This window comes from Perca flavescens, chromosome 14 (genome assembly GCF_004354835.1).
Source record: "Perca flavescens isolate YP-PL-M2 chromosome 14, PFLA_1.0, whole genome shotgun sequence".
Taxonomy (NCBI): domain Eukaryota; kingdom Metazoa; phylum Chordata; class Actinopteri; order Perciformes; family Percidae; genus Perca; species Perca flavescens.
The window spans coordinates 22,754,968-22,770,979 of record NC_041344.1 but is presented as its reverse complement, the minus strand read 5'-3'; the positions used below and the strand labels follow the sequence as shown (position 1 = coordinate 22,770,979).

The 16,012-nt window shown below is 41.2% G+C and overlaps 1 protein-coding gene across 3 annotated transcripts in view; it reads right to left on the bottom strand.

Annotated features, from left to right (window-relative positions):
- adgrb2 (adhesion G protein-coupled receptor B2) overlaps positions 1 to 16,012 on the bottom strand; it is a 268,475-nt gene that overhangs the window by 39,432 nt on the left and 213,031 nt on the right. For all 3 annotated transcript variants that reach the window (XM_028596716.1, XM_028596717.1, XM_028596718.1), the window contains 6 exons: positions 12,478 to 12,581; positions 12,065 to 12,167; positions 11,472 to 11,622; positions 5,722 to 5,791; positions 3,891 to 3,957; positions 572 to 657 (listed from right to left, as the gene is read on the bottom strand). In XM_028596716.1, the coding sequence (XP_028452517.1) occupies positions 572 to 657; positions 3,891 to 3,957; positions 5,722 to 5,791; positions 11,472 to 11,622; positions 12,065 to 12,167; positions 12,478 to 12,581 (581 nt within the window). The remainder of the gene's footprint in view (positions 1 to 571; positions 658 to 3,890; positions 3,958 to 5,721; positions 5,792 to 11,471; positions 11,623 to 12,064; positions 12,168 to 12,477; positions 12,582 to 16,012) is intronic.

Here is a 16,012-nt window from a genome sequence, read left to right as displayed (position 1 = left end):
GTTGTATGTGGATGCATATGCATATGCATGCGTGTCTTATACGTATGCATACAGTACATTGTGTGAGTGCATGTCTGAAAGAATAACGGATTTCAATAGCGCATGAGATTCAACACACATTAGCCTGGTGTTTACAGTATTTAATTAGGTTTCCATCTGACATTGATTTTCATACCCACCATATTCATCCATGTAACATAATACTGAGCGAACTAGATGTGGCAGCGATTGTTAAACGCTGATAGATTTCACAGAGCAACAGAACATAGCAGATGTCTTGTCATTTTGTTGCCAAATTGGACTGTATTTTTTCGATTATTTTTACCGGAAGGCACAGGTGCACAAGTGTGTGTGTTCAGAGACCCTTGAAAGCAGATCCAGTTAGTTGACATGAAAACGTTGTCTCCCTGAGTTTGTGTCTGACAGAGGAGTGAGACTTATTTAATGCAGCAAATTTGTAGTCGGTTCCCACCAAGAATAGTGTGGATGGATGAGTAAGTGGTGTATGTTGATGTCTTTTGTGCATGGTTGTGTGTGTATGAGGTGCAGAAAGTTTAGGAAATTAACTTACCCCGCTCGCTGCTTTTTAGACTTGTCTGAGATGCCATCTCGAGACATGAGCTTGTTGAACACCACGATTCCAATGAGCATATTCACCTGAGAGAGAGACGGAGATTGATCAGGGTTGCTATAAGAGGAGCTTTAAGCTTATTTCAATAACTATTTTATTTTATTTTTTATAAACATACATAGATTTCATAGCACACAGCTATTACTACACTTACAATTACTTATGAAAATCCACAATGGCCAAAGAGGAAGTGAAACATAATTCCTAAACATTTGACTACAGCATCCCAACCTTGTTACATATTTGTGATGTTCCTTAAACTGGTGCTGTGCTTTCAAAACAAAGGCACATTTATATTATCTTTTCACAAAGTGAACTCAAATTGTAACATTGTGGCGCATAATTAATGTGTATTTAATACAATATAATTCTACATTTGACCAATGACAGAGAACATCATTCCAGAGCTTCTCTCGATGCTGCATGAGTAAAGAAACCTGATTTATCACACCATTGCCTTCATTTTTAAGAGAACTAAAAGAAACTCTCTAACACCAACCACTCAGACATTTTATGATCTAGAAACATTTTTCCTCCTCAGATTCAACAATGCAAATGTAAAACAGTTGATTGTTGCATTATTGCTTATGGCCACTACGGGCATTACTGAGTGTAATGTTGCTGAGCAGCACTCCGTTCAGTGTGTCAGAAATTGTGCCAATTTTATAAGGTACTCTGTGAAGTTTGCTTGCAAACAAACAAAAGTTATCTTTACACAAACACGTTGAATTTGTTTCTTTACTTATAAAACACTTGCAATTTTTTAAAAATAAGTTTCGATGAGCATTGTTTACATCCATTTTTAAATACATACTGTTTACACACAGCAATTATCACTCCAAACTGTGATTTTTCCATTTGTGGTGACTACCTTAAAAAAAAAATACTTATTGCCTCTCATCCTGGCTTCTCTTACTAATGGGGAGCCTAGCATAGCTAAGCCTGCCAAACATCTGGCCATAGTGACCCAGTGACAAAGATTCTATTTTACACACACACACACACACACACACACACACACACACACACACACACACACACACACACACACACACACACACACACACACACACACACACACACACACACACACACACACACACACACACACACACACACACACACACACACACACACACACACACACACACACACACACACACACACACACAAGCCTTGCCACATGTAGACCTCTGAAATCCGGCCCATCTGGGAGATTTTCTATGACGGCAACATATTCCTTCTAATCCTGATTTCCAACATTCATCTGTACTCTTTCTTACACCCTCCATGGGTTTCCCTGTAGAGTCTCTGTTTGGTTATTCATCTGATAGTGTTCTTTGGGATGTCAGCGTTGCATTAGTAATTACAATTACACTCTCGTACATACCTTTACCGTGTGCACAATGAATTCCTATTCTTATCAAGCTATTAAACTGAATGTCGGCCTGAATTCCTTCCTTCATCTGTCACCAAGAGCAGCTTCTGGCTCGGCAGAAACATTTTATAGATTCAATACACGGTTGCTGGAAATCCTAAAGAAAGAGCTGAGTCGTTGAACAGTTAAAGTCTCACTTTCATGTGGGCTGTTGTATTTCCGTTTTTTTGCAGCTTTTGCAGAAGCCGGATTTTTACTTGGAGCCTATTTCCTTGCTACATCTAGCAGTTTTTGCAATTTGCTAAAAACTCTATGCTGTCCTTCGGTCTGCTGTGTGTGCTGCTGCTGACAAATGCCTAAGATGTGCCAGATCGGGAGAGCACTATTGTCATGCCAGTCATGTCTGGCCTCGGCTCTGTGAGTCAGCATCCTCCTGCTCTGCTATTTGCCCAGGGCCAGGTTCATTAATTAGAGAAGAGTCCTGTGGGAAGGTCTGCGTTTCTCTGCCCGATGTCCCACTCTCATTACAGATGTTTGTTGGAGTGGGGCCCCAGGAACAACACCGGGGGGCCGGGGACCATTACATAGCAGCTGGGGTGTGGAGTGTACATGGACATTATGGAGGTAGAAATGGTGGAAGGTTGGAAACATTCCAAGGAACACCAGACACTGACATACAACATATGTGGATAACTGTCCTTTGATTTTACAGGATGGCTGTAATCTTTGAGCTCTAACCATTGTTTTACTACAATTTGTTAGTTTTATAATTATAAATGTACGCAAAATGGATTTTGTTCGATAAAGCACTGACCTTGTGTGTACTTTCTTACAAAATTGTCAGTGTGAGTGGGGATGTGCAGGTGGTGGTGTGCTGTGTTTTCTGACCATGTAACCATTAAATAATAGTATAGTATTATTTGTTATCATAATCATGAATATTCAGCACAATATAATCCCGTATTCCCTCACGTCCCAAACTGTCAAACTGCCGCTCTCTTATCAGGAATTTACTTCAAAAACATGCTTATCACTCTGCACACCTGTGACTGTCTGATTAATGCTTCCTTTCTGACATGTACTGTACTATACGAGCTTGTGTGCAAGCAACAAGGAAAAAAAATCCTAATGCATGAGCAGAAACACAACAACAGCAGCAGTCACAGCAATTACCAAACTAAAATTTAGTACCCCATCTAGACTTATTAAGCTTAGTGGTGGAAATATCCACCCAGGGATTCATTTAGGAGAAATTAGCTAATCCTGAAAACAGCCACATACAGCAGCATACAACAACAGATGATTAAAACACCACTGAGATGCAATCAATGCACTCAATTTTGCAAACAATATAGAGCTATATTTTCTTGTACATTAAAATGTCTGTTTTATGGCAAATGGCAGAAGCAAACAAAATACACATTATCATGATTGTGGTGCACACTGTGAGTCACATATTCATGTCCTAAAAGAAGTTTAAAAAAATGAATTTAACCTTAAATACATAGAGTACGGTGACTCATACTTTGAAAGTACACATAAAAGTGAGAGATTTGGCCGCTGGGCTGGAATTCAGTCCAGGCATGTGTTGCATTGCCGGGACGGTCTTGCCTGCTAGAAAACATTTGAGTGTTTCTGGTCTGACATTGTAAAACTCAAGGATCCGAGTGCTCATTTCATCATTTTATCCTGCACACCCAGCGGTGTTTGCTCACATGTGCAAGGTGGTGGTGGTGGTGGGAGGGGGAGTGAAGGGAGAAGGGGAAATCCTCAGAGGTCAGCTGCTTTAAAGCTCTTAACTTGGGGGCTAATTTAGGATTTTCTTTCTTTTTAGAATTACGCAATGTGACCAGTGATAGAGAGTACGTTGGACAGACTCACCAATACAATGACAGCAGCAGGCCCAACAAAGGCATAAAGCAGACCGCCCTCCAAGGACAGCCAGCAACTAGAGAAAAAGAAAAAAACGGAGAAGTGTTTAAGAACAAAATCACATAACTGCTGGTGTTTAAAATGTCACTTCACCACATTCAGGTCTAACATTTTACTTAGTTGTGAGTGCCAAGCACTTCACCACAACAAGCACACAGGCAATTAAGGACCTTGAATTTCCTAAGTGAGGGATAAAGCCGTCGTTGCTGTGGCTGGATAAGTACCTCTTTCTGTAAATATTGCCCTTAGTGTTGAGCAAATGTATTGTGTACATTACCTAAAACATATCCCCGAACTGTAAAAGCTACTGGGACTTAATGACTTTAAATGTGTCCTCGAGTGATGTCATCAGAGCATACTGAAGCCCCTCTGTTGTCTTAATTGCAGCTCAATAAAAAGGAAGATGAAAAATGGCCCCAAAAGCTATTATACAGTCCCTCGTATTAATAAGATGTTGAGTAAAGTAGGAAGAAACACATTTGTAAATATGTTTTAAAATGTGTTTTCATTGAATCAATTAGACCATTGACTGGTTAATAGAGCTTTTTGTGGGCATTGCCTGTTTAACGGTAAGCCCAACAGTAGTTATCAATAGTGCTTTTTAAATGGGCTGCTCCAAAGTAAACAAGACATCCATAACAAGCTTCACATATGGCTGTTGAAAGGACTTGAATATGGCTGTTGACTCAATATAAATCTTACACATGCACTACACTTGATAGCATACAAACTTGTTGCTGTCCATCTGACATTTAGAGATTCAAAAATTGCTCAAAATACCTATTCCGAACACAAAGTGGATAATCTTGTCACCTTAATGAGGTATTTTATGTTAAAGGTCCTGAAAATATTTTTTTCCTCAATCAGCTTCTTACATGAGTGATGGAGTCCAAAAAATAACATCACATGTCCTGCCTAAGTCAGAATAGGTGTGGTTTTATTCCACAGGAGAGATTTCTGCATTTGTGCCTTGTCACTGCTTATTTGCCCGGTTTAAAGGGGGGCGCTTAAAGTGGCGCATTTGGAAAAAGGTGATGTCACATATCTCTGTGTGATAATCATAGTTTAGCATCATGTGAATAAAAAAAGTGTAGAAAATACTGTGGTTGTTGCATATGCAGCTAGTGTTACCCAAACAGTTCTGAGAGGTAGATTTTGAGGCGGAGTTTTTGACTGTTCAGTTTAAAAAAAAAAAAATGTTTTCCTAATTTAATTTAGACAGTTCCTTATTTAGTAAATCTAGTTTTTAGGGGCTTTAATGTGTTTTAATATAATCTTGATAACCCCTCTTACAACTGGCTTAACCAACAAGGTCTTGTGTTCATATAAATGCGCAACTACAATTTGTTGTGTATTTCACTAAGTGAATGCTGGGAAAAGCTTCAGTCCTCCTGTGACAAATAATAGGAATAAGTGGTTATAGAAATTGGATGAATAGATGGATGGATGGATGAAAAAGTTTTGTTGATACAAATAAAAAATAAAAAAGTACATTTAGCGTTACATATTCAGCTGTTTAAAGCAGAGCCTTCACTGAATCCATAACCCCCTATGGTAAGTTATAAAATAAATTGTATAAAAATACAGATTGATGAAATAGGCCTCAGCAACCTTCAGGGGAAAAGAGGAGGATAAAGTATTTCAAACAGCAAAGGGTAAACTTGGGTATGCTTTCAATGGTTGGCAGTGAGGGCAATGTGCTGATATTAAGTGATGCTACCCAAATGCAGTCATGAATGGTGTTAGAGGACAGTGCAGGGGGTGGGGAAACGGTACTTACTAGCTGGCTGTGCCGTAACCTCTCGCTCTGGTGAAACCCACTGACACTGCTACAACTAGGGCTGGAAGACCTGCACAAAGAGAGAAATCAAAAGAGTGAGACAAAGGATAAAAGGAAGCCGTAATGGGGACGATAAAGCGTGTCAGCTAAATAAGATTCTCCAGTGTGAACAACTCCATATGGCTCTTCCCATTCAAATGCTAAGCAGCCATGCAATAGCGCGTAACGTGTGCATGTGCGATTGAAAGTGACTTAGTGCTCTGTAGGTGAGCCCGAGTGCGCCGCATGTGCTCCCTGACACATAGGTCTAGCATGCATGCAAACTGGGCTTAAATCCCAGTTCCTTGCAGGGATGGAAGCTCTGATTTAGCATTTCAGGACATTTTGTGTACAACAATGCTGCCATACAATAGGTGACCCAAAAATGCTGCATGCCTGTGAGTGAGCATGTGAGACTAAAAAAAAAAGTCCATAAAAATGTGAGGTATAGCGAGGAGTGGTCAATAAGTTATGCATTAATTAGCTAAATCAAGCAGTTTTTTGTGTGTGTGTGTGTGTGTGTGTGTGTGTGTGTGTGTGTGTGTGTGTGTGTGTAAATGTGAGGGAAAGAGAGTTAGACTGGGTGTCACAGAGCGCCTGCCAGGAAAAGAAGGAAATATGCTGAGCTGCGTAATGAGCTTGGCTCTGAAATATTCATGTAATTAACAAAGCTGTGATTATGGCTGCAAATGAAAAGCAATTAGAAAAAGTCACATTAACATTAACAAATAAGATGGTGGAGAGCCAGGCCGGTCCACTAACAAGCAAGTTTCAATTATAACAACATTCATCTAGCGTTTACCGATATACAATACGGTAAGCACACACCTATACAATACGCATGCATGCTCGACTGCTAATCTAACACAGATCCAGTGACACCCCAAACCTCCTGTTTCCATGGCAACTGATTTCAATCACATAATTTGCGGGGAAAATGCCGAAATGAACGTGAGGAGGATAAGCTGTTTGATCCCCTTCAATTTGCTTGACTGTTTCAGGCATTTCATTTCCATTTGTAAGTGTAGTGAATAATTATATCACTGAGTACTCCACACACACACACACACACACACACACACACACACACACACACACACACACACACTCACTATCTCTCCATCTGTGACTGTACAACAATCTATACATTCACCCTCCTCTGTATCAGGTAAGGGCATCAGTGACTTGGCAGATTAGAATGCTGGGATCAATATCAAGTGAAATGAACAGGCGGTGGTGTGTGTGTGTGTGTGTGTGTGTGTGTGGGGGGGTGATGGTGTTAAAGGCTGTGGTTGTAATGTCTAGGGCTATCTCAAAGCATCTCGCCAGCCGTATGCAGAGGTTATCATATGTTTTGATTATCGTGGAACATCCCTGATGCCTGTTGCTCAGGTTGTAGTACATTGCGAGGACAACATAATAGAATAACGTGGAGCAGAGGTGATGTACAGCTGAAAGGAGTGAGATCATCTTTACTCAGAATGTATCTCCATGGCAACAAGACACTCCTCTGTTTGATTGACTCGCGATTGAAGGCTATAGAAAATATATTTTATTATATTATACATCATTTACCGACACTACCAACACTGGCAATGGGTGTAGGAGATATGGACAATTGCAAATCTGCGTTTGCAGACGCTAAAACCCAATCTGCATCAAGTTATGAGAGTTTTGATGGGACCATCTAAATAGAAAAATCACCAAGATGCAACTATGCCAGAGCAGACCTTCTGAAGCTATAAGCTCGCCAGTCAATAACAGGGCAACTGGATCTATTTACGAACATCCTGTTGAGTAAAAGGATACGGAGGAAACGAGGGTTGAGAAGAGGAATTAGTAACAGGTTAAGAAGACGATGAAGTAAGCTACCATTACCTGCTTTGACTCTTTCAAATGTGCAATCCCTGCGCAATAAGATGATGAACTTTCCGCACTGGTTAAGCTTGATTCAGACCATCAAAACACAAGTTTATTTAGTTTCACTGAAACATTGCATTAAGCCTTAATGGGTTCACATTAATTCGCTATGATCGGGACATGGAGAGAACAGAGAAATCAGTCGGGGGCAGTCTTTGCATGGTTGTTTATGACAGGTGGGCAACAAACTACACCGTTCGTGAGAGGCACTGCTCTCACCACTATGAAATTATGGTGGTGTCGTTTCGTCCCCACTATCTACCCCGTGAATTCCAACAAATAACTGTGATCCTTGTTTATGTACCTGGCCCTGACAACGAACTTGCATCAGAGCGCATTTCAGAATGCTACAAAAATGCCGTCTCCAGGGCACCTGGTCAGCCCATGTTTCTGCTCGGGGATTTCAACAGCTGTGACGTCACCCCATTACACCCCCAATTACAGCAGTATGTCACATCAGCAATGCGATTGGATAGGACGCTGGATTTATGTTTTGGAAACATTCCAGGTGCATATGTATCCAAGCTCTGTCCTGCCTTTGGTCTGTCAGATCATAATGTGATATTACTACTGCCTAAATACAGATAGAAATTAAAAACACAGAAGATTCAGACAAAAACCATCCAAGTCTGGAATACTGAATCTGTAAAAAGGCTGAGGGGATGGTTTGAGCTCACAGAATGGGAAATGGTCTTTGAGGCCTGTAATGGTGACTTGAACACACTTAATAAATCCATCTGCTCTTATATATCATTCTGTGCAGACAGTGTCATTACATCTAAACAAGTCAAGGTATTTGGTAATAACAAGCCTTGCCAAGCTTAATTATAAGAACAAAATGGAGGAGAGGTTTACCAGGGGAGATATGCAGGATGCCTGGAAGTGTCTTAACACCATGATGGGCAGGACTCCGAATGCTGGCATCATCCAGGGCCCAGATCCTGCTGCCTTTGCAGAGGAACTGAATACTTTTTATGCCAGGTTCAACAATGCAGATCCTGCTGAGGGTTGGCCCGGATGGACTGAAGGGACACATCTTAAAGGAGCGTTCACCTCAGCTAGCTGGTGTGATGAGACAACTTTTCCAGCTGTTCCTTGATGCCAGCCTTGTACCCAGGGCGTGGAAGGAAACTACCATCATACCTGTTCCAAAACGACCCAGTGTCAAAGCAATGAATGACTTCAGACCTGTGGCGCTTACCTCCATCCTCTGCAAATGCATGGAGAGAGATGTTGCAGATAAACTCGTCACCATGGTTGGAGAGAGCTTGGACCCACTACAGTTTGCTTATAAATCAAAGTGAGGTGTAGAGGATGCCAGCCTGACTCTTCGGGACACTGTAACAAGACACCTTGACTTTCCCAACTCCTTTGTCAGGATCTTATTTATGGATTTCTCATCTGCATTCAATACAGTGAACATCAACACTCTTCTGCAGCGCCTCCAACAGCTGCAAGTTAGCCCAACTCTGACACTCTGGATTAAGGAGTTTTTAAAAGGACAGAGCACAGCATGTGAGGGTAAATGGGTTTAAGTCCACCAACACTATTTTAAACACCGGAGCATCTCAGGGCTGTGTGTTGTCAACTGTCCTATTCTCCATCTATACAAATGAGATCACCTGCAGCAGCAGCAGCCTCAAGCTATTTAAGTATGCAGATGACATGGCCTTGGTCGCCAACCTCACTGATGACGACTCCCTGTCCACTTACAAGCAGTATGTCAACACAATGGCACTTTGGTTCAAGAGAAGCTCACTGGAGCTTAAAGGTCCCATGGCATGAAAATTTCCCTTTATGAGGTTTTTTAACATTAATATGAGTTCCCCCAGCCTGCCTACGGTCCCCCAGTGGCTAGAAAGGGCGATAGGTGTAAACCGAGCCCTGGGTAACCTGCTCTGCCTTTGAAAAAATGAAAGCTCAGATGGGCCGATCTGGAATCTTGCTCCTTGTGAGGTCATAAGGAGCAAGGTTACCTCCCCTTTCTCTGCTTTGCCCGCCCAGAGAATTTGACCCGCCCATGTGACCCGCCTCAATTGATACAGACACAGAAATGGCACATACTAAGGAAAGCTCACTGTGGGACTGGCTCTAGTGGCTGTAATTCTGCACCAAGACTGAATTTCGGGAAAGAGATTTCAGATATAGATATAGTATTAGGTGACCACTGAGGCCTATATAAAAGCATCCAAAAAGCAGCATGCCATAGGACCTTTAACATCACCAAGACCAAGGAACTGTGTTGCCATAGGGGCCGACTGCTTGATACTCCTCATCCACTATCCACACCATTGAGACTGGAAGGGCAAGTAGTGGAACAGGTTGAAAGTTTCAAGTACCTTGGTACTTTGATTGACCACCGTCACACCTTCACCCTGCATGTTGACACAATTTACAAAAAGGCCCAACAGTGCATGTGTCTCCTCAGAAGGCTTAAAGGATTTGAAGTGAGACAGGACATTCTATCCATAGTATACCAGTCACTGATAAAGTCTGTCATCGCTTTCAACATCACATCTTGGTACAGCTTCCTACCAAACAAATGCGAGAGAAAGCTGGCTAGGATAGCCTCCTTTATATACAAGCAGTGGAAAGAAAATCAAACTTCATCATCCAGGATGCCTCCCGCCCCCTCCACCATAGCTTTGAGCTATTACCATCAGGAAGAAGGTTCAGAGTGCCTCTGGCTAAAAAGTCATTATACAACAAATCCTTCATTCCCAATGCAATACATATACAAAACTCATGCCACTGACACATCACACACACTCTGCTTTTAATCAAAAGAAAATTTTCTAACATGGCAACATATTAGACAATAAAGCTTTTTGAATCTTGAAGCTTGAATCCTGTGAGTAGTAGAAAACCCATGTCGAGCTTTGGCTGTATTAGGTAAGATTATATTAGAATCTGTAATAATTGTCTTTTAAGGAAATCAAGTCCTTGAGGTGTCAAATAATAGTATACAGCAAAGAAAAATTTTATATAAATTAGAACGGAGCAAATTAAGGTTATTAAGCCTTATGCAGCCAACACTTTCAACACTACAAGATAGAGGTGTGAATCTTCACTGATCTCCCGATTCGATTACGATTATCATGTCAGCAATTCAATTCGATTTGATATCTCGATGCGTCAAATAAATGTTTCTACTAAAGCCATGTAGGATATTTAAATCATAGCTTTTCAAGCTTCAAAAACTGCAGTGCTCGAATACTAAATACATTGGATACATAAAACTACAGCACTGAGCACATGGCACTTCCTGAATGTGCAAAACATAACAGAATATGTAAACAGAAATGTTGTTAGGCCTACATTAAATTGTAAACAGAAATAATCAATTAAGAGCCTGCCGATTATCGATGCAGCATCGTTCATGTCCACGATTCGATGCATCGATTATTTGATTAATTTCAACACCTCTACTACAAAATAATAATTTATTACATTTTTATATTAAACAAATTCATGTCACACAACAGTGGTTCAATCCGCATCCAATTCATAAAAGCGTCTTCATTTGCTCTTGACATATTTCAAGTAACAGCAAAGGCAGAAACTTACAATAGCACCTTTGTGTTACAGTCAATGCTGATTATTCTGAAGGTTGTTTCCAGACAATCATAATGAAGTAATTTCAGTGTGTGCACTCAGCATTCTCGTGCATGCACAGGGATGTACAGTCATGCTGGGTTAATTTTATCAACATAAAAAGTTACCTTTGGAAAAAATGGTTGTTACTGTAAGACTTCAGTTATTACAATGTTCAGCATCACATGAAGACTTACCCCAGCCGAGGCACAGAAAACGCTTGCGAATGAGTCGTGACCTCATTTTGCCGATAACGGCCAGATAGGACTGCCACGCCTCCGTCAGCACCCAGCAGAAGGACGCCAAGAAGAAGAAATGCAGAAAGGCCGCAGTCACGGTACAGAGGCCCTAAAGAGAAAAAGAAAGTCAGGGAGATAGAGTGATAAAACCATTGGAGACGTTTTACAAAAATGTAAGAAGAAAAAAAAAGTAGTTTATGAGATGTGTCATAATGAATCATCTCTTAGGACTATTCAGCAGAGTGAAATGAAACCTCCGCAAAATAAATTGGACAAAGGGAAAAAGGGAGTCTGATGAAGCACATATTGTTTAGAAGAATAGGACTTGGCCTGGCTCCGCTATGTTCGGCATTTTGATCGATACTGACCACTTCACAGTGCTGTTTGCGAAGTCAGTACTCAAGAGTGCTGTGTGCCAATTCAGCCTACCACTTTGAGAACTCCACTGTATGACCCTTTCATACACTTTAGTTTCTAGGCATGTTTACTGTGGAAATCCAGTTACTTTGTGTGGGAATATAACTTTTTCTCTGTGTTTATCTTTGCCTTACCTTACTGAGCGTTTGAGATTGTCCCACCAAAATCAATAAGTTGGAGGCCAAGATGGAGAGGCAAAAATTCACCAAGATTATGGATCTCTCCGAACGAATGTACCTACAGAGCAGAGGATGAGAGAGAGAGAGAGAGAGAGAGAGAGAGAGAGAGAGAGAGAGAGGGCAGACATATGAAATAAGTATTAATGACAGATTGACGGACTGAACAGCATCTTTTTGGACATTGGACGGAGTCATTAGCTTGATTTTGCCATCTGTTATGTGTGCAACCGAAAACTAATCACCACCCCCCTGCTGTAGTTGAACCATTTGTTCCTTACTAGGCCTCATTGTAGTTTTGGCACAGTAGAGGACACACACACAAACTGCACTTTTTATGTATTGGTACTGTAGGAGCCTAATCAATGTACCTCCAGAAGGCAGCGTAGATTAGCAGCAGGATGAGCAGAGCAGTGCAGGAGACCCCACAGCCCACCATGAGGGGCACAGAGGGCATGCTGGTAGGACCCATTTCCTGAGGAGAGTGAAAAGGAAGGGAAGAGGAGGGACAAACATGGATAGTTAATAATTACTGCAAGATATTACCCCACGGATGTACCTTGCTTGTCAAAACCCTTTTGTAGACAAATTACATCTTATTTTATTATACAAAAAAAAAAAAAATGGTGTTAAATGAATGGGTTATTTTAAAGGTCCCATGACATGGTGCTCTTTAGATGCTTTTATATAGACCTTAGTGGTCCCCTAATACTGTATCTGAAGTCTCTTTCCCGAAATTCAGCCTTGGTGTAGAATTACAGCCACTAGAGCCAGCCCCACAATGAGCTTTCCTCAGAACGTGCCATTTCTGTGTCTGTAGCTATTGAGGAGGAGAGAGGGCGGGGCTAGGTGGAGGGTAGGGGTGTGGCCTTGACCAACTGCCACTTTTCTCGTTTGAAAGCCATGATGTCTCTCTCTCATGGGTGGGCCAAATTCTCTGGGCGGGCAAAGCAGAGAAAGGGGAGGTAACCTCGCTTGTTATGACCTCATAAGGAGCAAGATTCCAGAACAGCTCATCTGAGCTTTCATTTTCTCAAAGGCAGAGCAGGATACCCAGGGCTCTGTTTACACCTATCACCATTTCAAGCCAATTGGGGACCATAGGCAGGCTGGGGGAATGCATATTAATGTTAAAAAACCTCATAAAGTGAAATTTTCATGCCATGGGACCTTGAAGTCACATTGAAATGGCAGAGTATCTTCACCTCAGCACACACCGCCTACTATTATATTGCTCTGTTAGCTACTATGATCCACTAGCTGCAGCTATGATGGGTGGGTTTATTTTCATATAAAAACATTTTCTTTACATATAATAAAGAATATACTATGAACAACAACAATTTACATGGGAACACAAGACTATAACGGAGTCTATACACTGGCTTTGCGACTCTGCCTCATAGTGTTTTACATGGATGGCACACTGAATGGCTTCTACAGTAACTAAATGGTTATTATGGGGTTACCAATGGCCTACAGCAACACCACTATAGACCTCTGACCCTCTTGGACAGGACAGTAATTCTGTTCTTCACTATTGCAAAACTGCATGCATATGACTGTGAGGTGTAAATCAGGTAACCAAAGAAATAAATCAAATGACAGTGAAATGCAAACAACCTTGTTTGCTAGTAATGTGTTTGAAGCTAGTTTCTGACTCAAGTTCTACGTAAGCAGCAACAGGCTAAAAGCCTGAATGGTTAAATGTACTGTTATATCATGCTTCATACACAGGGTTAGCAGGTAAAAAGGGTATAAGAGCATACAGAAAGACAAACAGATAGATAGATAGAGAGATACATGGATTGATGTGTGAGGGAGAGTTATAACTGATTTGAATAAATCCTGTTTAGATCCTTTACTGTAACAGAATTAGAATAGAATTAAATAATTGTTCGCAGGCTTTTGCACTTAAACTTTTTATTAACTCTTGCACTTCCTTAGTTGTAATCCCTTTGATTGTACCTGCTAATTGCATGCAATTAAGTCTGTTAGATTGAGCTGGATAATAACACGTAATTTCACTAATGTCAAAGTTCTCATTTGTTCAAAGCATCTTGACCACTTTGATGTCACCTATGCAACTTGTCTAGCATCACCTACAGAACTTGTAATTATAATTATAGTTTCAATGAACGGTTATTTACTCTGAGACATCAGGACGCATTCAGGTAACCAACCAATTACAGAGACAGAGAATGTACAGCAGGAGCACCTATTTACACCCATTGTATAATTCCACATGCACAAGGGTAAAAGCACTCAACCATAGTGCATAATTAAGCAATTTAGGTCATGAAGTACAGCGGACTTCGGCTTTGCCTCTCTCCCGAGGTGTGCCTTTGAAAGGATGAGCAACAGACAAATGAAACCGCGTGGAGAGCACAAACCCCGTCGTGTCCCAAATGGGCTTAATGTTTGGCCTGCTTTAAAGTTCTCAATCACACAATTTACCTCCCAGGGTGGCCAGCTTTCCCTTTCATCTCACAAGATTTATCACTGTTCACACACATACTGCACAAGGTGTCTTTATAGCAAATAAAGTACATACTCACACACAAAGGCATGTCAGGCAGATGTGCCAAGTAATTAAAGTCAGTGGTTAAGCTATATGGATGTTATGTGTGTGTCTATTCAAGATGAGCCGAAAGGCATAGGAGGAACGCTAGAGAGAGGACTTTGGAAAGGAATAAAGAATGCAAACTGAAAATAAGGAGTAGAAGAGAATTTCAGAGAGAGAGATGGAGTGGGAAGAGTTAAGGACAAATAAGAGAAAGCAAAGAGTAGGAGGGGAAAGAAATAGATAGAGAGAAGAAGAAAAAACCACAGTCAGAGCTCTTCTTTTAGTGGTTTTCCCTGGCACATCAAAGGAAGCCAATTTCTCCAGAGAAAAGGGGAATAGGCTGGAATACCAATAGGAGAATAGAGGTGAAACATAATCAAAACAGCCTCATAAGAAAGGGGAGACACAAAAAGAGAAGAAGGGGATATGACAAGCATCTGTTTCAGAAAAAAAGGAAATGCCTAGGAGGAGCGTGGGAGACAACAGAGACCAGGTGTGTTTGATATTATGTAGCGAGGAAGGTCAAAGGATACGCAGCCATTAGTGTTTTTTTTTTATTTGCAGTCTGAAGATCAAACATGAAGGAAGCATGGGGAATGACAAGCACACACTCATACACATCCTTTTCTTTTTCTGTCTCTCTTAGTTTGTCCTAAATTAGCCGCTACCAGACAAGAAATGGAAAGAATTACACTCTTACTTGTAATTTACCCATACATCCACAAATTGTCCCGCAGCTCTTCATTGTGTCAATTTGTCTAACAGTGTTTTCTTAATTGCTATGGTTAGGTTATGTGTGCGTGGTGAGATTAAGTGTCTGATTTCATGTGGAAGGATGCTTCAAAAGAAATGGAGGGGAAAAAAAGGAAATGCCCACACAAATACAACACGTCAGAGCCTGAGGCTACAGTGTCACACAAATGCCCTGCTCTGAATAGGTATAGTAATATTATTTTTGCATATGGATGGGGTATGTGGATGTGTTTTGTGTGTGAGAGGAGAGAAAATCTCAGAGAGAGAGAGAGAGAGAGAGAGAGAGAGAGAGAGAGAGAGAGAGAGAGAGAGAGAGAGAGAGAGAGAGAGCACGGATTAGAAGAGTGTGCTGAAGCTGTGCTGTATATGGCCAGGCTCCCCTGGGCAGCTTGGCTACCATGTGATGGAGAAGATAGCTATTTTCAGCACAGGAAGTTTAACCTACTTATCTCCTCTCACTGACACTCCACCCACCCACCCACCCTCCCTTCCTCCCTCCCTCCCTCCCTCCCTCCCTCCCTCCGTGTGTCTCCCATTCTTTCATTTTAAGGTTAGTAGGAAATGGGATGCAAACAGCATGTCAAAGT